The 22,874-nt window shown below is 36.9% G+C and overlaps 1 protein-coding gene across 2 annotated transcripts in view; it reads right to left on the bottom strand.

Annotated features, from left to right (window-relative positions):
- Positions 1–3,906: 3,906 nt before the first annotated feature.
- Positions 3,907–22,874, bottom strand: part of LOC114047058 (pre-B-cell leukemia transcription factor 3) — a 300,024-nt gene continuing 281,056 nt past the window's right edge. The window contains exons 6-9 of one of the 2 annotated variants that reach the window (XM_027867748.1): positions 14,165–14,330; positions 11,989–12,101; positions 10,663–10,752; positions 3,907–5,464 (exon numbers count right to left, since the gene is read on the bottom strand). In XM_027867748.1, the coding sequence (XP_027723549.1) occupies positions 5,372–5,464; positions 10,663–10,752; positions 11,989–12,101; positions 14,165–14,330 (462 nt within the window). In that variant the 3' untranslated portion in view covers positions 3,907–5,371. The remainder of the gene's footprint in view (positions 5,465–10,662; positions 10,753–11,988; positions 12,102–14,164; positions 14,331–22,874) is intronic. The other variant, XM_027867749.1, reaches the window with a different exon arrangement.

Raw genomic sequence — 22,874 nt, 5'->3', positions numbered from 1 at the left:
TTTCCCTTCCTGGCAGAAAATAGGGTTGGGGAAGAAGAGGCTAGAGATGTTTATTCTGTTTCCAATGGGAGAGCGCCATTACTTTGTATTGTTTGTTACATTCTCCTATTTATGTTTTCTCTGATTTCTGTTTTGTTATTAATTGGATATATGGGGTTTCTTTGCCAATTGCTATGTGTGTTCATTGTGGAACTGGTATTTGGTGGGAAGGGAGAAAATCCCTGGATATAAAGCTTGGGGTCCTTCTGCCCCCAATTAGTGAATAGCAATCATAAGTTTGATTGAACCTGAAAACCATATTCCCTAAATAAATAATATTTAAGGAAGCAGATAGATATAATTCTAGCCCAATACCCCTTCCCTCTGCAGAGACCAGAGTGGCCAAGTTTCTGACCCCCCTCATGCTTGTCCTCCTGGTGGGAATTAAAGTCTCCCTTGGAGAAGAATGAGGGAAGAAAAGGCTGGAGATGTATATTCTGTGTCCCTTGGAGCTACTGAACAACACCCCATGCTACATGTGGGGGGCAGCCCTTACAACTTTAGGAAGGCTTTTTTTCTTTTTTTTTTTTTTTTTAGTGAGGCAATTGGGGTTGAGTGACCAGAGTCACACAGCTAGGAAGTGTTATGTGTCTGAGGCCAGATTTGAACTCAGGTCCTCCTGACTCTAGGGCCGGTGCTCTATGCACTGTGCCACCTAGTTGCCCCAGGAAGGCTTTTCTTACATCGAGTTGAAATCTGCCTTCCCACAACTTCCTTGAGCTTTCCTCAGTGACCAAGCAGAACAAAGTCTTCCTGTGCGGCTAGGTGGCTCAATAAATAGATCACTGGGCCTAGAGTCAGGAAGGCCTAAGTTCAGATCTAACTTCAGATACCTACTAACTATGTAACCCTGGGAAGTTTGCTTAACCCATTTGCCTCAGTTTTCTTAGTTGTAAAATGAGTATATGAAATGCTATTATTAGCACCTCCCTCCCAGGGTTGTTATGAGGAGCAAATGAGATTATATTTCTATATGTGCTGCCTGGCACATAACAGGTGCTTAATAAATGTGTTCTTCCTTACTTCCCATCTTCCAATATTTGAAGATAACAATCATGTCTACTTTGTGCTCTTCTTTTTCCCATGTCCCCTCCTCCAGCCTGGTGACCCACTTCTGGATACATTTCAGTTTGTTCAGTATATCTCCTAAATTATGAAATCCCAAACAGAGCACAATATTTTGAATCTGGTATATCCAAGGAAAAGGAGAGCAGTCTAGTACCTCCCTCATTCTGGCTATTGCTTCTATTAATGTAATGCAACCTAAAGTATTAATTAACCTTTTTGGTCATCACATCATACTGCTGGCTCTGATTGTATTTACCTTACATTTCCTAGAATTTTTTTCATTATTGAAAAAATTGAATTTAGCTCTTCTCCCTCCAGCTCCCAATGCAAACTTTTACTTTGAACTTTTTAAACCAAGTGTAAGACTTTACATTGATCCCCAAGGAATTTCATCTTGTTAGCTTCAGCCCATTGGTCTAGCTTGTTGAGATTTTTTTTGTATCCCAACTGTTATCCAACACATTATTAGCTACCTTTTCCTGTGAGCCAATGCCCAGACTTGGGCTATCTTTCCTATTATAGGGACCATGCAGCAGAGCCAAGTGAACTGGTAGGATTTTAAAGGTTGGTGTGCAATATGGTTCCCAATCAGGGGTAATTCAGCTTATGAGGGTGAATTGGATCAAAGCCAGAAGAGGATAGGAGGGTTTGCATTGCATCATAGTGGAGTTGGGAGTTGGAAATGGCGGGACCAACAAACTGGAAGTTCATATGTTTCCAGGGGGAGTGTACCATGGATTTCAGAGTTTTGAAAAAGCATCATTTGTATAGAATGGAAAACATTTTTTAAAGCAACCAATCACCGTCTGTTTGAGTAGTTTTGTCAACTTGTAGGTCAAATCAGAGAGTTGTGTGGAAATGTCATAAACACTTTATGTCTATGTTGTCTCTTTGAACAATAGAACATAAGTTCCTTGCAGGCACTGAGTGTTTCTTTTTTATCTTTGCACCCCCAGAATCTAGCATAGTGCCTGGCAAATAGTAGGTACTTAATATTTGATTGTTGGATTGAACAATAAAAAAACTTGCATGTCTGCTGTGTTTCCACATGTATTTTTTTTAAATGCTGCCAGTGGTATCTTCCTCTAAAGCTTCATCATGTAATGGAGGGGGCTGTGAGTTTTCAAAGACTATATATAGCAATGGAGGCAAACTCTGGGAAAAGCTTAAACAAGCTGGAAAGGCTTCAGAAGTATGTGAGTGGCAAAAGATTTTATAGGTATGTGTGTATAGCATATATATCTATACACACACATATATAGCTAGCTGGATATCCTATAGGTATAGATGTATTTCTGTATCTTCCTCCCTTCTTCTCTCCTTCCCAACTTCCTTTTTTCCATTGTTTTCATTTTTTTTTTCATAAAACACTCTATCATCTTCTATTTGATTTGTGTTAGGGGTAGAGTGAGTGAGCGTGTGTGTGTGTGTATAAAACTCCTACAAAGACTAGCCTACTTAAGGGAAAAGGGGATCCTCTTCAGAAGGTTGGTCACCAGTTGACTTTTTTTTTCCTTTAGTCACAGCACTTCATGAAGACCTATTCTCTAAGGTAGAGAGGGGATATGATTGGCAGAGGGAATACCTATGCTGGTGGATTCGTTGATTGTTTAGAGTCTTTTTATGAAATATCTTGGCATAGGAATTGGTTTATGTACCAAGATAAGGAAAGGTTGGCCCATGAGCTAATTGAATCATGCAAATACCAATGAAGCCATTGTAGAGATTCTTACAGGCAAGTCACAAGCCCACATTAGGAAAACAGTTCAGAGAATAATCTATTTTATAAAGTTTACTCTCACAGAATAACTGCTTAGAGATTAATGGTAACAGTGGTTCTTCATCTGGCTTTGCCTAGATACACTAACTGAAATAGTCAAACAGTTCTATTTATCATAGACAATTTACTGCAACTGATTAACATTAATCTGATTTCCTGTGAGTCAATTTCCTTGAGATATAGTAACTAGGCCAATTACCTGTTATTGACCTCTCTTCTATTATAAAGATTTAGAAGTCAGCAACAGGAATGTATATGTGAGTTCTAAACATTTTAAAAGAAATATAATTTAAAATCTAATTAGTTTTTAGTTGATTTTATATTTCATAAGATTTAATAAAGTCAGCTTAAAAGAAAATATGTGGGGCTTTGTTGGTAATGGTCTTTTTTTTTTCAATGACACCAAATACTTTTCTTTTTCAGATTTTTATACTTGACACTGCCTGCTCTTAAACAGTCTATCATCACTAGACTGACCACACTGAAGAGACAAAGCTGGAGAGACCATGGTTAAATCTTTAAAACTAGAGGCAAGCTTGGTGTAATGGAAAGCTTACAGGTCTGAGTTAGGAAACCTAGCTCCTACTTTTGACTCTATCAAAAATCAGTAAGTCATTGAATCTTTCCCTGACTCAGTTTCTTTATTTATACAGTGAGGTCATTAGATCAGATAATTGCTAAGCTTTACTAGTCTACAATATTCTCTATATACTTATGTCCCCCATTAGAACGTAAGTTCTTTTTGAGGTGAGAATTATATTTGTATACCCAGCACCTGGAACAACGCTGGCCCAGGATAGGCTCTTAAAAAGTACTCGTTGATTGATTATTTCAAAGTTGCTTGTAAGGTAAGAATCAGCCAATTACTCTTTGTATTTAAAAAGATGCATAATCCCCGTTAGGATAACTCTTCCCCATGTTTTGTGGATGACAGTAATTTCAGCTAATGGCTTCAAATTGAACAGTAAGAAATTATAGCAACATTTGTTCATGAAAGCAAAAAGTTTATTCATGTTTGAAACTACATATAACTACCACAAGGAAGACTTTTTCAATCCAGGGTGTAATCCAGTTAGAAAGTAACACGAAACATTTTTTTAATACATTAGAATCACTGCCACAAATTATTTCCATGACTCAATCAGGTTCAGAATCGCATACAATACAAAAGAGAAAAAGGATAGGGGGCCCCGTTACACAGGGTGAAATATACAGTACTGAATACTGAAATCTGTATGCATCACAATTTTTTTTTGCGTGGATTAGTAACAAGATGAAGAACATTCAAAATGTTTCTCAGTATTTACAACAGTTTCACTGATTCCATGTTAAATTAAGACCCAATGTTCCCACGTTAGGTTTTTTTTTTAAGTTGCAAATGCAACCCTGATTTTGTTTTTTGTTTTGGTGTGTGTGTGTGTGTGTGTGTGTGTGTGAAAAGATTATAATGTACATTACATTTCATGAAGGGAAACAAAGAGTTAATTACAAGATGCAAAAAGATAAGAAAGACAAACTACAGCGTGAGTATTGTTCAGAGGTAGTAAGTGAGCACTCTAAGCTACAGAACATGTTGAAATTCTATTGGTTTGTATGAGTTCGCATGAGGTAATAAAGCTGTGTTTTGATTGGTGAGATGTATAAATACTCTTTTGCTACACTATATACAACACTCCATATAACGGTGCCTTTTTGTTGCCAAGAGGAAGTAGCAAATCTTGACAAGTCAGTGTGCAGCGCCTGGCTCATACTGTAAAACCCCCAGATCTCAGCTTTCACAAAACTAAGCAGCAACCTCTTAGAACAATCTACATCCATGATTAAATTACAGAGTAGACTCTGGGCACTGATGCTTTCAGAGAGAGAAAAGATGCTACCAGTCTCTGATCAAATTATAAAGGAAGAGATCACAACAAAAATGTGACGAGGAAAAATTCTGAAACACAACCATCGTTTACTGCAATAACCGAACAGTCTCTTTATTCCAGCTTTCTAAGAAATATGAAAAGATGAAATATGATGGAACTCTGTGATTCAGTTCGGTTTTCTGATGGGAATATGCCCGAAGGTAAATTTCAGTGAGGTGTATGTATATCTGTGTCTGCTCCCACTATTGAGGTTAAACTTATATTGAATTTTTACTCTTAAGGTCAAGTAATTGGCAACTGTGAAACCATTCACGTGAAAACAATTGATAATAAATTAGAATAAAATAGCTACAGGGCTGTCAATAATGCTAAGTCTTGGCCTAATTGGATAAAGTGCTTTTTAATATTGTGTATTTTTAAGTATAAATACAAATGATTATGAATCCTTAAAAAACATGGTTCCCAAGTTCTCTAATAAGACAAGGTTTTACAGTAAAGCTGTAGATGGTGGGCTACCAAAAACGAAAACAAAAAAACAACTCTTTCCTTTTCCTCCTATTGCTCTGAATGCACTTATCAAAGCAGATCAGCTCAGGGAAAAAGTGTTGCTAGGAGATTAGTTAGAGGTATCAGAGTGCACACTTCCTGGGCCTTCAGTAGGGGAAGTCACAGAAGATGGAGTTGTTGCGTCTTGCCAGCCTCCATTAGCCTGGAATAGGAAACAAAGGTTCAGCTCATATACTTTCACATATTAATTTTGTTCCTACCACTGCCCAACCCCCTGCCAAGTTGGAAGCTTATACATTTGGAACTGGAAGGGACCTTAGAGTTAGCCCATGTAGGCCCTGTGACACGTTGGAGCAGGAAGTCACAAGGCTTAGAATAAAGAGACCTGGCTTCAGACCCTGCCATAGGCACTCACTCTTACTGGCTGAGTTCACTTGACCTCTCCTCTCAGACTCTATTTCCCCCCCTGTAAAATGTGAAGGATCACACTTGCCCTGCTTCTGCCTCATGGGGTTGTTGGGAGGAAGGCATATCATAAAGCCCTATTGAGATGTTAGCTGTTGTCATAGAGTAACACCCAGATTTTATGAATGAGGGTCCTGGGATTGAGACATTAAGTGATGAGTCTAACATCGGACAATAAGCAGTAGGATCTGACCCTGAGACCTGTGAATCAGATCTAGTGTTCATCCTGAGACACCAGTATCTTACATCAGCTGCTTTAGTAACAGGTATTTTCTGAAGCATTTGCTGGCAGGCAGGACTTTGTAGAATGTGGAATTATGTTGAGACCAGATGTCCACAAAACATGGCCATTCCACCATGTGATGATTTGGTGATAAACTAACAAGTTGGAGAAGGGACTCTGCCACACAACTGTCGGCAGGAATCCACCAGCTGCCAATTGTTGGTGGTTAGATTGCTGTTCAAAATAAAATAATTCTCAAAGAAATCTAAGAAGGAGTAGTAAGGAAAGCAAGCTTGTAGTGCAGCAAGACAAGCACTGGATTTAATCAAAATTTTAGATAGAACACTGGACCTGGGGTCAGGATGACCCGAGTTCAAATCTGGCCTCAGATACGTATAGCTAGCATGGCCCTGGGCAAGTCATTTAACCTTTGTCTACCTTAGTTTCCTCATCTGTAAAATGAAGATAAGAATAACACCAACCTCATTGGGTTGTTATGAGCGTAAATTGAGATAAAACTTGTAAAGCATTTTATAAACCCTAAAGTGCTATGCAAATGCTAACTATTATTATTATTATTATTATTAATTATTATGAAGATGATGATGATGCAGCTTGTGCTCAAAGCTTGCCTCTGCTGCTTACTACCTGGGTGACTTTGGGCGAGTCATTTTACCTCAATAGGCCTCAGTTTCTTCATGAGAAGGCTGGTTCAGATGACCCATAAAGCCCCTCTCTGCTCGTGTGGAAAAAAAAAAAGCACTAGATTTGGAGTTAGAAGATCTAGGTTCATATTCCAGTTCTTCGACTTCCTAACAGAGTGACCATGGGTAAATCACCTTTACCTTCTAAGACCTCATTTTCTAATGCAATAAAAGGGGGACAATTATACATGCTTTCTAGGCTAAACGTGAAGATCACATGAATTTGTGATCTATCAAGAGCTTTGTGAACTGTAAAGCACTATAAAAATGTGAGCTATTAATGAGAGCTTTAGCTTGGACAACATGTGAACAAAGCTCTGATCTCTAGGAAGCCTAAACTTCAAACCTAATTCCCCTTCCTATAGAAAAAGTTCAGCATCCTTTCTGGGCATGTCTGACAGCCACCCGCTATAACCTCTTGTGAATGTAGGCCAGAATTTCCCTCCAAATTGGATCCTCTAGAATAAAAATGCATGAACTGTGGAGAAACACACACCATTCAGATCTGTTTTCCAATTATCTATAAATGTAGCTCCCATTTTGGATGTTACTACATGTCTCCACATGCCGCTGGCCCTTCTTGCATCCAACCTGCATCAGCAATAACAGTGCTCAGAAACAAATTTGCCTTATGTCTTGGCCTATAGAGGCAATTGCTGAAATCAATGTCTGATCAAATTTCTGCTGTGGCAGACAGCTTGTCGCTACATATTTTTATGTCAGTCAAGAAGAGGGAGGTGCTGGGCTTATGAGTTGGGGAACACTGAGTGGAAGTGACGGGGCAGCCCTTTCTAGAGAGACAAGGGTGAGCCAGGCAGACTCCAAATGCTTAGGGCACAGACTAGCCTTTGCAACAACACTACCCCCAGAACACAGGCTTGCCAATGCACCAAAGGTTAGTAGGTACTAATACACTATAGGTGTGGCTTGCTACCAAAACAACCCCACTGCTCCAAATTCCAGTTTGCATATATTTTAAAAAAAAGATGCATTCTCAAAAATTCAAACTATCCAGGAGCTGATGGATTTGCCAAGGTTTTTGACCCAACTTGGGTCTAGATTGTACTGCTTTCATATTATATTTTGTATAGGAACTCTTTTCCTACATGGCATGGTATAGCACACTTGATGTCAGAAAGCCTGGGTTTGAATACCAGCTGATCCTTCTTAAATGTGTGGTCATAGGCAATTCACTTCTCTAGGACTCAGTTTCTTTGTCTCCAAAATGGGGATAACAGAAATTTAACTGGCTCTCTCATGGCATTGTACTACTGAAATAAGAATGCTATTATTTCTTCCTTCAGGAATCATTCTAAGGAGTTCTCTGTCTCCTGATTAATTATCAAACCCTTCTAAACATACATTATATAACATTGCCCTGACCAACACTGTTCAATAGTGTTATTAACACAGTATAACCTAAATTCAGACCATTGCAAAACCTTACTATCACAGCATTTTGAGAGGAACTGAGCTAGTTCTTGAGCCCAACATTACCATGGATCCAAATCCAACTCCATTCCCTTGTCCTTAGTGCTTAAAGTTATTTTTTTTCAAGAATCAACTAATAGTAATAAGTAGAATAAGCCTGTAAAAGATCCCTGAATTTGGAGTCAGGAGACTCCTGGTTTCATATCCCAGCTCTTCAATCAACTCTGGGCTTCGGTTGCATCATTCAGAAAACAAAGGGTTTGGGGCCTTTAGGTCCCTACTAACTCTAACTCCCATGATCCTATAAAGCACCTTTCCTTCCCCCATAAGAGAGACAATTGCAAATAACCCACATGGAGCTTAATAGTATCAAATGGAAAGAGAATTTCCAAGCCGGCTGCAGAACCATCTTATGTTTGAACACAAAACAAAACTAGAAATATCCTCCCCTTTCACACTCCCTGTCCCCACCCCCAGAATCACAATGATGCTTTAAATATCTCCAAAGCTCTGCACATCCATTTGGATTATAAAAAATGTTCTTCCCAATATAGGAGGTAAGTTGTTTTTTTCAAGGTCTGAAAATCGACTTAGAAACAGAAAGCCTCTTGTGCAGATAAAAGTCTAAAGATATTCCATCTGAAGTAAACATCATTCCTCTTTTATCCAAATTTATAAACAACAAATGTACAATATTTTTACCCAGCTTAGCAGCTGGAGGAGAGGTTGTCAGCATGCATTCTTTTTTTCAAAATAAATTAATCCTTACTCTGGTGGTTTGAGATTATGCACTGTATTATACAACAGCGCCTTATCAAGCCTCATCAGTGAAGATGGAATTCATGTCTGTAAAATGCTGCAGGCAATCACAGTTTCATATTTTATCATGTTGATAAGGATATCGCAAATTCTCTGAAGCATTTCAAAATGCTTAAATGAAAAAGGAGAAATGCAACTAAAAGGCTTTTTATATGGTTTGTTGTGGGTTATTATGAGTTATTTATAAACCCCAAAAAGAAAGATTTGACATTTCCAGTGTAAAAGATTGGAGTATTTAATAGTACATTTTTTTTCTCTTTCCAATTGAACATCCTCAATCACTTTAAAAATCATTAATATTTACTCTTCTGTCAAGCAGAAGCCTTAAAAAGGGAGAATCTTTCCAACTCTCTCACTGACAATAACAACAACTCATATTTATCTAGTGCTTTGAGATTGACAAGGTGTTATCCTCAAAACAGCCCTGTGAGGTAGCTAGTGGAATTATTTTCCCCATTTTATAGATGAAGAAACCGAGGTTCAAAGAGGGATTTCCCTATAGTCATCCAGCCAAGAAGTATCAGAGCCAGGATAAAAAGCTGTATCCTGAGTACTTCATGTCCTCTACCATTTCAGGCTCTCTGACACTTCTCTCCAGTCCCTCTTAGCAATACCTGATGATCCATTTGCCCAAAAATTGTGGGTGTATGTGGGGTTGAAACAGGGAATGACAGAGAATGCTGAATTACGTGATGTTGTCAAGTTTATGAGAGGGAGGAAAAAAGAAAGGCTTCTCTACGTGTCTGTTTCTGTATCTGTTGCTTGCTCCTTCCTTTCTTCCTTCCTTCCTTCCTTCCTCAAATTTAAAGCCTTGGAGTAGGAAGAATCGAGAAACAATATGATACAGTAGAAAAAAACAATGGATTTGGACTCAGAAGATTTGGGTTCAAATTCTATATTTAAATTCTTACTAGCTTTATGACCTTGGGCAAGTCACCAACTTTTCTAGACATCAGAGTTCATCTCTAAGGTTTCTTCCAGCTAAAAATTCCAACTATGTCACATTTTGAAATGTTAAAATTATTTCTCCCTAAAACCTGCTAAGCCAATGGAAATTTAAAATGAATTTCATGCTATCGGCTGATCCTTTATTCAGCTGTCTCATAAGAATGGAATTCTCTATTGTCAGATAAAACTTCGGTAATACAATTTTTTCCATGTTTTGAGAATTAGCTATGTGACCTTGGATAAGTCACTTTTGTATGGGTCAGTTTCCTCTTCTGGTAAATAAGGGGTTAAACCACCTGATCTCTAACGTGTTTTCCAGCTCTGTATGTTTAATAACCTATGTTGTAATATTCTATGTTCTAAGGCCTCATTCAGCTTTAACATTCTCTGAGTTCACAATGCTTCTCCTGCTTGAATCTAAAAATATAGCATGAGCTATGCCACCTACCTGGAAAAGAGCACAATGAACATAAAAGAATTTATAATATGCTGACCTTCAGTAAAGAACCTATAAATTACAAATGTCAATGGGTGTTTGGAGTCTAGTAAGCATCTTAACAATATCCAGGGTCTCATCTCCTTTGGCCTCGGTTCATCGGAAGAGCCTCCAAATAAGAAAAATCCACAACTTTTCCTTCACATGTTAAATCCTTCATCACAAGGAAAGGGATGGGGGTGGGGAGGGGAGGTTTTTTCCTCCATTACAAATACTAAATAAGTGAGCAGCAAGCCCAGGGGCCATTTAGTTGTCACTGTGTTTGTCTGACAATGCCTATGGCTCTTCCAAATAATGCTCCCAAGGGTACTCACATTTAAATTATGTGGACTATACAGTGAATTTCCTCCCAGGCCATCACTGTAGCCTCCCGTCTGATTGATAACATGACGGAGGGTATCCACCTGTGAGATGAAACAGAATTCATCATCCCAAATCTATTAAAAGATCATCACTTACAAAAGGAAACATTTTGAATTATGTGTGCCATAAGGGTTTAGCATCCTCTATGAAAGACAAATTTATCAATCAAAAATGACTGGCAGAATTTCAACAATTCCTTGCATATTTAAACTCACATCTTTGTTTGCTCATGCCAGCAAAACAGTTACACCTTTGTGGCAATGCAAATGGTAGGTTCCACTCAATGTGGTCAACAGCAACCATTTGGGCGTGGCTGAAAACCTCTTTATGAATGTGAGTTTGTGCACATGATCACACACACAATAGATGTATTAAATACCTTATCGGTCCAAATATAGGCTACACTCTTTTCCCAAATCTGAATCATACAATTCCTGAGTGTAGCCTATAATCATGCTAAAATCAGTATATACCAAACAATAACCAAATTGACAAAGACAAATAAAGCAATAACGATTAAAAAAAACCATCTTTATTGCATTTGAAAAATATTTTTAAAAGACTCAACTCTTAACAGTATATTTTAAGATAAATTTTGTGTGATTATTTTTCAATGTTTACCTATAGAATTTTTTTTTCCTTTCAAAGAGATGTCCTCTTAGGGATATGTTTTATATTTAGGGGTGGCCTATATTTGAACCAATATGGTAGGCAGTTGTGTTGAGAATGGAAAATACTTTGGCAGCTCAGGTTTTTGTGGTTCTGACTTAAAAAAAAAAAAGGACAATGAAACATCATGTTTTAAAAAAAGGAAACCCAACAGTTCTCTCAAATTTAACTACAAAAGTAAGAGGCACCAATCCCCCCCTGCCATGAGCTCAAGCCAGAGCCGAATGCATTCACAAAGTTTGTCAGGTTTGAATCTTCAAAAATCACTGTTTATTTGAATTCTCATTAAATTATATACTGGGGTTGTTAGGGCTCCGACACTTAGTAGCTATGTGATTTTAGGAACTGAGCCTTAGGTTCCTCATCTGTGAAATGGGAATAATAATCCTTGCACTCCCTACCTCACAGGGTGGTTGTGAGGAAAGCGCTTTTTCAACCATAAAGCGTTATAGAAATGGGAGCTATTATTATTAGGTCACATTAAGAAATAGAAAGTATAGGTTCTGCAGAGAAGTACAGAATGTTTCAGTGGAGCCAGAGTAAGGTGGAGTTTTGAGCCCAAACCCTACCCTGATAGAAAGGCTCTAGTTGGAGGGCACTTCTCCTACCTGTGATTGCACATTGGCTCCGACTTGGGACCCTTGGTAAGAATCCCCATTCAGACTCTGCATGTTCATGAACATGTCCCCAGAATTTGGGAGGTTAAAAGAACCAGAAGAACCTAGAAAGGAAAGAGTTAAGTAGCTGAATAACAGAGAGCTACACACATAACCCCCAAAGATCTAGAGGCAAGAGAATTGAGAACAGGGAGAGGAGGCAGAAAAGGAAAAGGTTGTGCATAACATAAATGTATCAAAATCTAAGAGAATGGAGAGCACCTGCATGGGTTCAGGTGCTATGAGAGAAAGATAACCACTTGAAGGCCTTGCTTTTGAATCCAGTCCTATTAATGGGTAATGTTAAATACAAAATACAGCCGTCATTGTCCTGGAACTTTCCTTTCTTTCTATGCCCATAAGTTAATTATTTAAAAAGGCCCTTCAACATCATTAACTATCATGGTGGACAATTACCCAGAGAAGAAAAATTTGTTTGAAGTTCGATTTTAACAACAAGTTCTATTTTAACTTTCCCCTAGAGAGTCACAATGTTCATGTCCCATTAAAAAATACTCTGAACTTTTACTTTTGTGTGTATATTTAAAAGGTCTCCTTAGGAAGGTAATGATCCTTAATTGCCAATTAAGTCAATTTGTTATTGGGGTACTAGGATGTCTTTCATTTTTATTTAGGTTTGCCACAATTTTTAAATGTTCTTTACCCCACTGTAAAGTTCACATCTTTGTGAACTTTACAGTTTTGGCCTAAACTTTGCTGCAGTGTGATTCCAGTGCGGCTGCACTAATGGAGAAGAAATGTGGAAAGAACCAGTCAAAAGACTTGAGTCCAGGTCTACTCTACCACTTAATAGGTGTGGTACCTTGGGTAAGATACTCCACCTCTGGAGCCTCTGTTTCTTCATCATATGGGCCAAAGAGTATTTGTGCTATCTAACCTTAGAGTTGGTATGCAGATCAACTGAGATCATGAAAGTAAAACACATCATAACTATAAAGTTCTTGAGAAATGTCAGATATTATTATTGATATTAATAATACCCCCAACTTTAAATCCTTGATTATTATTATTCACACTACAAAAATGGTATGTGAGTAAAAGAAGTTGAAGTGGGCAAAATGTAATGGAATTGTAAAATTAGCAGGACCATATTTTTGGGCAGCTAGGTGGCACAGTGGAAAGAGGACCAGGCCTGGAGTTAGGAAGACTCATCTTCCTGAGTTCAAATCTGGCCTCAGATAGTAGTTGTGTGACCCTGGGTAAGCAAGTCACTTAACCTTGTTGGCTTCCATTTCCTCATGTGTAAAATGAGCTGGAGAAGGAAATGACAAACCAGTCCAGTATCTTTGCCAAGAAAACCTCAAGAAAACTCATGATGAGTCAGACAAAACTGAAAAACAACTAAACAACAACAGTACTTAGTTATGTTATGTACAAAGTGCTTGCAATAAACTCTATTCTCAATTGCATTAAGCAGCCAGCAACATGTACATTTTCCATCTCTGATATTTCATGCTTTCAAGAGTTCATTGTTAACCCTTAAAGTGATATGTTGAACAATAAATAAAACAACAATTAGAGATGGAACTTGGCTTGTTTGCTTATTGAATAAAAAGACTTTTACTGAAATGTCTAAGAAAAAAAATCCCTGAGACTCTTCCAACAAAAAGTAAAGTTTTCATTATAGATAAATTGATTTACACATGCCTTTACAAAATTGTAATAATATGTAGTCAAATTTGGGGGGTCATTCATTCATAGAATCAGAAATTAAAATGGGAAAAGACCTCAGATCATTTAGTCCAATCCTCTCATTTTATAGATGAGAAAACTGAGGTCCAGAGAAGTCAACTGACTAGGAGACTATCTGTTCTAACACCTTAATTTTACAAATATGAAAATTAGGGCCCAGAGATGACAAGTGACTTGCCCAAGGTCACAGAGTTAAGTTTAAGGAACAGCCAGAACTAGTACCCAGGTCCTAACCTAAAGTCTAGGGTGTTCCTTCCATTATCCCAGGCTGCCTCTACAGACTAGATAAGCATTTGAGTATTGAAGAGAATTCACCACACATCCACATGTGACCATTCTTCCCTGCTCTGCTTTGTGTGTTGTATGTTATAAAGCTTCCTGTACCAGATAGGAGAGAGAAATTCTCAATACCTACCAGAATTTGGTGTAGTGGGTGAATTCGTCTGATTATTCTGGACTGCTGCAGCCACAGCATGTGCAGCGGTCACTGCTGTTTTTGCAGCATAGAGATTGGCTTCTTCCTGAAACTTCCCTATATTCTTCTTGTACCTGATTCTCTTGTTGCCAAACCAGTTGGATACCTACAGATTACAGGGGTGGAAGAGGGGAAGAGAAACCAAAGCAAAAAAAGTCAAATCAGTATGACTACCCAAGATAATGTTCTATTCACTAGTCTTACTTCCCAGGCCTGAAACCTTACAGTTATAATGATCAAGAATCAATTGTGTGATATTATAAATAAGAACATGATATAGTTTTCTACCTCTCTTGCCAAGTATGTGTCAATGTGTCAATGTGTCAATTAACCTTTTAAAACAAAAAAAATTTATCTTGGATTTGCCCAATGTGATTAAGTGGCATTCATCGCTGTTCCCAAGGTCACATTTATCAAGGCATTGAACCTTTTAATTCTCCAAAGCACCTGAAAGGGATAAAGAGGTTGGGGTGAGGGTGCAAGGGAGAAATACTTGATACCATGCTCCACATATTGCAGGTACTTAATAAATTTAGGTTGAATTTTTTGATTAATTTTGTTTAAAAAAGAATTATTCCACTAAAGCTCTCCCCTCAACATGCCTCACTGTGGCATGGAGATGACCCTGGGTTTTTGAGGGCCATGCGCATGAAATATAAACTCATAAATCCTATGAAGCTGAAAAGGCTTCAAGGATAGGTCTGCTGATGGAAGTTTGTAGGCCTGTCCTCTGAGCACCTCCCTTAGTGTGGGGGAGCTCATCACCATAAGCATTGTCACCAGAGGATGAAATACGTTAGCCTCAACAACACATAAAACCGACTTCTAATACATGGAAGGTCTGTGACCTGCACCAGGAGAGTGCCCACCCTGATAAAGCTACAGCTCTTGTTAAGTATTGAAAAAAAAAGAATAAGAGATATTTTGAAAAGAATGAATTGTTCTTTATTTCTGGGCTGGAACAACCTTGGCGGTAGTATAGCTAAGAATCATGTTTGTTCCACTGAAAATAAAAGGAATAATATAAATCAATAATGAATGGAAAGTCACTTTATCTTCTGTCTTTGAAGATACTCTATGACTGCCAACACAGCTCTCAGGCTCTACCTGTTAACCCATGCAAATGTCAACCTGAAAACTTAAGTAATTCCAGTAAAGCTGGATACTGAAGCAGAAAGGCCACTTGTATTTCTGTAGTTTTCTATGCTACCTGCGTGGATGTCAGCCAGTGCCATACCCTGAAAGCTTCCAAGACGCACTAGGCAACAGGAACATTTCCACCATCACCATTTTCACAGCAGAGACTCATGCCTTACAGGATTACAAGAGGGTATTTAAACACCTGCAGATAAGTTATGTGGAGAAGCCAAAACCCACACAGTAATTTAAAAGAAATTGCCCACTTTATATGTAACAGAATCTGCCCTCCTGTTTTTTTAAAGTAATAGTTTAAAAATACATTTCTTTAATTCTTAATCAATTTTTCTAAGGAGTATGCGGTAGGATACTGGGATAGGGTCATTGTTCTAAAATTAACCCAGGTCACTGGCAAGTTGTTATTACCATATGACAGTTCAGGGGCCCTGGGAAGAAACAAAGGGGTGGATGAAAACCCCTAACCTAATTCATACCACCTGGCATACTTACTGATCATCTCTGTCAAGCTTTTAATTAGCTTGGACATCAGATAACTCTCTGACCTCTGTGGAGCTCATACTTCCACAAGAAACCAGAGGCTCCTGGTAAGGAGGCTACATGAGAGAAGCAAAGTTTGCCTTGCTGTTTCAGTACATATTTTATGCTACTGAAGTTGTCCAAATGAACTATACCTATCCTGGGAGACCAATACCCTCTAAGACAAACACTATACTCTCCAACACAACTGATTTCAGAATGAAAGAAATGAAAATTAGGAGGGAAAATGTGGCAGGGGAGGTTCTTAGTAGATTCCCAGAAATTCCTGATCTACTATTATTTCATTCTTCAGGGATATCCTTCAATCAGTTATGTTCATTTGGTGTCTACCATTTGCAAGATGGTAGGTGTTATGCCAAAGAACTAGAATGGATGAATTGTGTTCTCAAAAAATGCACATAATTGTTAGTAACATCAAATTTAACCCTTGGCTATTGAAACCAAAATTATGGTGTTCCACTAAAAAGTATGCCATGCCCCAGGTTAGTTTGTTTTAAAAAGAAGATCTTATTCACATTAATATATTTTCCATCACTGCCCTAAGTGAGAACCCTAAATAGCCAATTTAAAATAGGTTCCAGCACAGTGATGTGTAAATGATGGTAATCAAGTGAACCTGTTATATTAAGAGTTCCTATTAATGAAGGAAGGGAATGCTTGGTTTCAAAGGAGATCATAAGATCAGAGGCTTGCTGTAGGAAGACATCTCAAAGGTCATCCAGTCCAAATCCTAAACACATTAATTCCATCTACAACATCCCTAAAAATAGTCACCTGTTACTTGAAGGCCATCACCTTATGAAGAACTAACTACACTCTGAGAAAGCTCATCTAGGCATAGCTGTAACTGTCAGGAATTTTTTCCTTAGCAAGTCAAAATCTGGTAACATTCTTTCACTGTTCTTACTTCTTCCTGTAAGTCCAAGTGAAGTCATTTTCACCTCTGTTCTACCTGTCATCTTTTCTGTTGACTGAACATTCCTAGTTTCTTTACTCATGCCCATCTGGCATAGTTTGAGTCCTTTCATCATTGTGGTTACCTCCCAGTCTTGTCAACATACCTTCTGAATACAGCACCCATAAAAGGACACAATACTTCACACGTTGCCTGACCAAAGCAGAATATAATGGACCTATCAGCTCCTCAACCCCTCATTCTACATACAATGCCAACTGATTGCTTAGGTAATCATTAGCATAAACTTCCTAACAATTAGAGCTATCCCAAAATTTAACTCTCTGGGTTGCTAAATCACTACAATCATATTGAGCTAACAGTTAACAAAAATCCCAAGATTTTTTACACATGAATTGTTTTCTAGATGTATCTCTTCTATCCCCTACCAGTGCAATTAATATATTCTAGACCAGTGGTGTCAAATTCAAACTTAAATGGCCACTAAACTATACATAAAAATCCCTGCAGGCCACATATTGACTTAGAAAACCACATGTTAATATTAATCTATGTTTTACTGTATTTTTATTTATGTTGTTGAATATTTCCCAATTATATTTTAATCTGATTCAGGCCACGCTCAGGAGTGTTGTGGGCTACATTTGGCCTATACCTCTACTCTAGATTATAGAAAAGCAAAAAAAAAATTTCAAGTTCAGAAAAAAGATAAAAATTCCTTTAACTCAGAGATAATGCTACTAAGCATAAACCACACAGATTTCAAAGACAGAAAATTTATATGTACACAAAAATATTCATAGCAACACTTTCATGATAGCAAAGAAACAGAAACAAAGTAGAGGTGCCCATCACTTGGGAATGACTAGCCAAAATGTATGTATATATGAAATGGCCTATTTTCTAAACTGTAAAAAACAATAAATAATAAGAATTAAGAGAATCAAGAGACTTATATGAAATAATGCACAGTAATAAGTAAACAGAACCAGAAATATTATATATATATATATACAATTATATATAGATTACAATAATATGAAAGGAAAGAACAACAATAACAACAAAACATGGAAACTAAACACTGCATAATTATAACAATCTATCTGGACCCCAGAGGTGGGTGTCTATGGATGTAGACTACTGCAAACACTTAGTTATGGGTGATGTGGTAATTAGTTTTGCTGAACTGTTCTGCACCCCCCTCCCCCCTTTTAAAATCTTTCTTACAAGGGATAGGGTGGAGGGGAAGAAATGTGATAAACTGAAGAAAAGAAATTAATTCAGAAAGGAATATGATATAAAAGCAAAAGGTTTTAAAAAAGAGACAGATATGCTGTCATGGACAGACTCTAAAAGGAAATATACGTCAAGAAGAACTAATGTCCCTACAATATGAAATTCTGATTAACTGATCCCAAATAATCACAATGAGAAAGAGAAACAGAAGATACTCTGTAGCAAGATTCTTGAGAAAATGTGTATCATTCAATTCAACAAGTATTTATTAAGTGCTTACTATGTTCTAGGGCTTGCACTAGGTACTGGGAATACAAGGGCAAAAAGTGAAAATAGTTCCTCCACCCCAAAGGACAGTCTATTTTCTGAAGGAATATGTGTACACAAATATAAAATATATAGAGTAAATGCAGAGTGCTTTGGGGTAGAGGAGAATACTAACAAATGGGGGAGGGAACAATGAAAGACACACAGAGTATAGCACTTGAGCTGAGCCTTACATTATTCATAACTTGGAAATGAAGAGAGCGAACATTCTAGGCATCGAGGATAATGCAAAGGCACTGAGGTGGGAGATGGGATGTTATCCATGGGGAATCATAAGTAAACTAGTTTGGCTAGAATATAGAGTTGTGGGTTGGAAGTAGGGTGGGAAAGAAAGTAAAATAAATCTGGCAAGATGGATTGGAGCCAGAGGATGAAAAGTTTTATATGCCAAACATTGTTTCATCTTTGTACCACCAACACCTATCACAGTACACTGTACATAGATACATTACTAAATATTGTTGGATTTATTACATTTCTAAAGAAACCAATATTCGTATAGAGTACTGTTTGAAGAGGGTTAGAGATGCACATAGCAAAAGGATGAATTTAGAAAAGTGGTATAACCTGTAACGATATTAGGAAGGCTCAAGCCCTGAATGAGCTGACGCATGGAAAAAAAATTCAAAAAACAATACAAAATTATAGGGGAAGAAATTTTTTAATCTTTTGAGATACTTATGTAAAAAGAATCAAAACTGTACTAGTTATACTAGTTATAGTCAAGTCACTTCACATCCAGGAATATCAATTTCCCTAATATTTAAAATAATATTTGTACTACCTGCTTTACAGCATTGTTGTGAACAGAGGATATTTCATACCTCAAAATGTTACAGGCACATGGATCATTTTATTATTCTTTGGAAAACTTTATTTAAAAACATGGACAAAAGTTGCAAAGGATAAGAAAATATGTATGTTTCTGGTCTGAACCAGAGGCAAAAATGCCCTTGTCAATGAGATCACAAATCTATTTAAGTATTTCTTAAATCTGCTTTTGGAGCAAGATAAACAAAAAAGGGAGAAAAAGTTTCCTTGGAGAAGACAGTGTAATGTTAATAGATGACAGAAAGTAATCTTTGAGAAATCTTAGAAAAGAAGAAAGTGCTAGAATACTGGAGTCTGGCAAATATTCTATTTCTTCCCAAAAGTATAAAAGCTGAATTTGAACAAGTATAGACTGGTAAAATTGAACTCAGAAAGATTCAAAAATGACTTAACAGATGGTTTGTGGCACATTTAGAAAAGTAGATCATGGTCATTAGAAGCCAGCTTGGCTTTTCTAAAAACAAGTTAAACACATCTCATTTTCTCTTTTAAGTAGTATTCTAGACTTGAACTGGGTATGCCCAAGACATGGTTTAGCACAATTCCTCCAAGACATTTGATAAAAAATCACTCTATATAGTTAAGGACAAAACTTAGAAATATCATCTGGATGAAAACACAGGTATAATTAGAGCTGGTTAAACAGAAATATTCAGCATCGGAGAATCTAAATTTGAAGGAAACCCAGAGGCTATCTAGTCCAACTCCCATAGCACCAGGAATTCTTCCCCTGACATTGCTGACCAGAAGTCATCTAACGTCTGCTTGAAAAACTCAACGAGAGGGAATGTACCATCTCTTGAGGCAGCCCATTCCACTTTTGAGTAGCTCTAAGTGTTGGGAAGTTATTTTTGTCAAAGTTGAAGTCTTCCTCTAAGGAAATTCTATAAGTTGCTCCTACTTTTAGCCTCTGAATCCAAGCAGAAGAAATTTAGTTCCACCTGGCAGTCCTTCAAATACTTAGACAGCAATCACAACTACCCTAAGTCTTCTCTTCTCCAGGTTAAACATCCCTTAGCTCCTTTAATCAGTCCTCATAGGGCACTGATTAATACAGAAAGAGTGGTGATCAGTGGAGTAATATCAACATAGAGAAAAACCTCAAATAGTGTATCCCAGAGACTCCATTTTCTTCAACATTTGTCAAAGACATAAAAACACATGCCATGCTTTATAAACCAGAAAATTACACAAAACTGGTAAGGACTGCTAACACATTGCATATCATAATTAAGGTTTTAAAAGATCTCACTAGGCCAAAACAATTGGTCAAAATGAAACTCAGTTGATAAAAATTCATGTTGGAAAATACCTAGGGGTATAAATTAATTTCACATGCTCAAAATGAGCTAATCTTGTTACATGGCTGTTTTACTTTGAGAAACAAAAGGTTTAGTACATCAAAAGAAAAAAAGAAAAAAAAGCATGAGGGTCTTGTAGGACCAGCTCTCAAACTATATTATAAAGCTGTAATTATCAAAGTAAAGATAAGAAGGTGGGATAACAGGAAGAAGTAAAGTAAGATCTCTCCCCTGCCCCAAAGATCCTCCAAACAGAACTAGAAAACATATCAGACTGAATCCTGATTGGGAAATACAAGGAAAAAAATCACAGTGATTTTTCCAATCAGCACAAGGAGACAGAAATGGAGTATGGCCAAGAATGCACTTTGTAGAACATTTCAGTGCTTTTATAAATGAAATGAGAGCACTAGAGGAAAAAATTGGAAAAGAAATGAGAGCTATAGAAGAAAGAATTAGAAAGTCAATTAACACTTTTTCAAAAGAAGTACAAAACCTTGCCCAAACAACAAATTCCCTGAAAATTAAAGTGGACCAAACAGAAGCTACTGACTCCATGAGACAACAAGAAATATTAAAACAAAGTCAAAAGACTAAAATAAAAATAGGAGAAATTGTAAGCTATTTCACAGCAAAAACAACTTACCTAGAAAACAGCTCAAAGAGAAAAAAATTTAATTGGACTATATGAAAGTCATGACCATAGAAAGAGCTTAGACATCATGCTTCAATAAATCTTAAAAGAAAACTTCCCAGATCTCTTAGAACTACAAGGTAAAGTAAAAATAGAAGGTATCCATTGGTCATCTCTAGGGGGAAAAAAAATGAAAATTTCCAGGAACATCATAGCCAAAATACAGAGCTTCTGGGTAAAAAACAAAAACAAACAAACAAACAAACAAAAAAAGAAACCATGCAAATAGCTAAAAAGAAGGAAAGAATTTAAGTACTGAAGAGCCAGAGTCAGGATCACACATGATTTACAGTTACCACTATGAAGGAAGGGAAAACTTGGAATACAATATTCCAGAAGGCAAGGGATATAGACTTATCACCAAGAATAACTTACGCATAAAAACTGAATATAATCCCATAAGAGAAAAAATGGATCTTCAATAAGATAGATGACTTCCAAATATTACTGATGAATAGAGCAGAATTGTATAGAAACTTTGAGGTACAAACACATGAGTCAAAAGAATCATAAAAAGGTAAACATGGATAATCATAAGGTACTTAAAATAGATTCATTCTAATATGGGGAGACAATATTTGTGCCTCCTCTAAACCCTAATTATCAAGGGTCATGTAGGAAATCTAATTAGACATAAGGCCTGGGAATGGTTTTGTTATGTCTTGAAAATCTTAAAAGAAGAATGGAAAGGGAGAAGAAGAATATACTAGAAGAGGAAAAGGAGAGGAAAATCAGGGGAAATTATTTTGCATAAACAAGAGGTAAAAATATGTCTATACAAAACAAAGAAGGAAGGGGTGGGGTAGAGTGACTGACACTTGAACCTCACTCTCATACAAACTGGTCAAAGGAGGAAAGAATATATACAGAGCTGGACACAGCAATACATTTCACTTAATGAGGATAGGAGGGAAAGAAGAAAAGGGAGAAAAAGGAATTAGAGGAAGGATATACTAAGGGATTAGTCTATTAGGATTAGTCCTAAGCAAAAGAAACTCTAAATAAGGTTGCACAAAAATACTCACATCCCTTTTTGTAATGTTATACATACACACACAGTGTGTGTGTAATGTAATGTTTATATATATACACATGTAGATATACATATATGAAAAAAGATTTGGAATCAAATGCCTCATCCTAGTGTTTAATAAACTTAAGAACAAATATCACAGAGAGAAGATTTTTCTATTTAAAAAGAACTGTAAGGTAAACTAGAAGGCAGTTTGGGCAGCTCAAACCATTTAACACAATCTGAACCAAACAGATGTGCAGTCTAAATACAAAAGGTCACTATTTAAAACTGATCATTATTTTTTTAAATTAGAAAAGAATGGAAGAAGGTTCCTTTCAGATTTATATTTAGGGGATACATCATTAACCAAACAAAGAATAAAAGAAATCATGAAAAATAAAATAAAAATTTCCATAAAACAAAATTTAAAAGCTTTTGCATCAACAAAATCAAAACAGTCAATATAAAAGAAACTCTTAACTAGGGGAAAAAAATCTTTATATCAAGTAGCTCTGATGTAAACCTGACTTCCTAGATATGTAGGGAATGGAAACAAACATATAAGAACAAGAGTCATTCCCCAACAGGTAAGTAGTCAAAGGATATGAAGAGTTTCCAAAAGAAATGCAAAT

Source organism: Vombatus ursinus, unplaced genomic scaffold, assembly GCF_900497805.2.
Source record: "Vombatus ursinus unplaced genomic scaffold, bare-nosed wombat genome assembly UNPS02014786.1, whole genome shotgun sequence".
In the NCBI taxonomy this organism is placed as follows: domain Eukaryota; kingdom Metazoa; phylum Chordata; class Mammalia; order Diprotodontia; family Vombatidae; genus Vombatus; species Vombatus ursinus.
The sequence above is the reverse complement of the archived record's forward strand: the minus strand, read 5'-3'. Positions and strand labels throughout refer to the sequence as shown.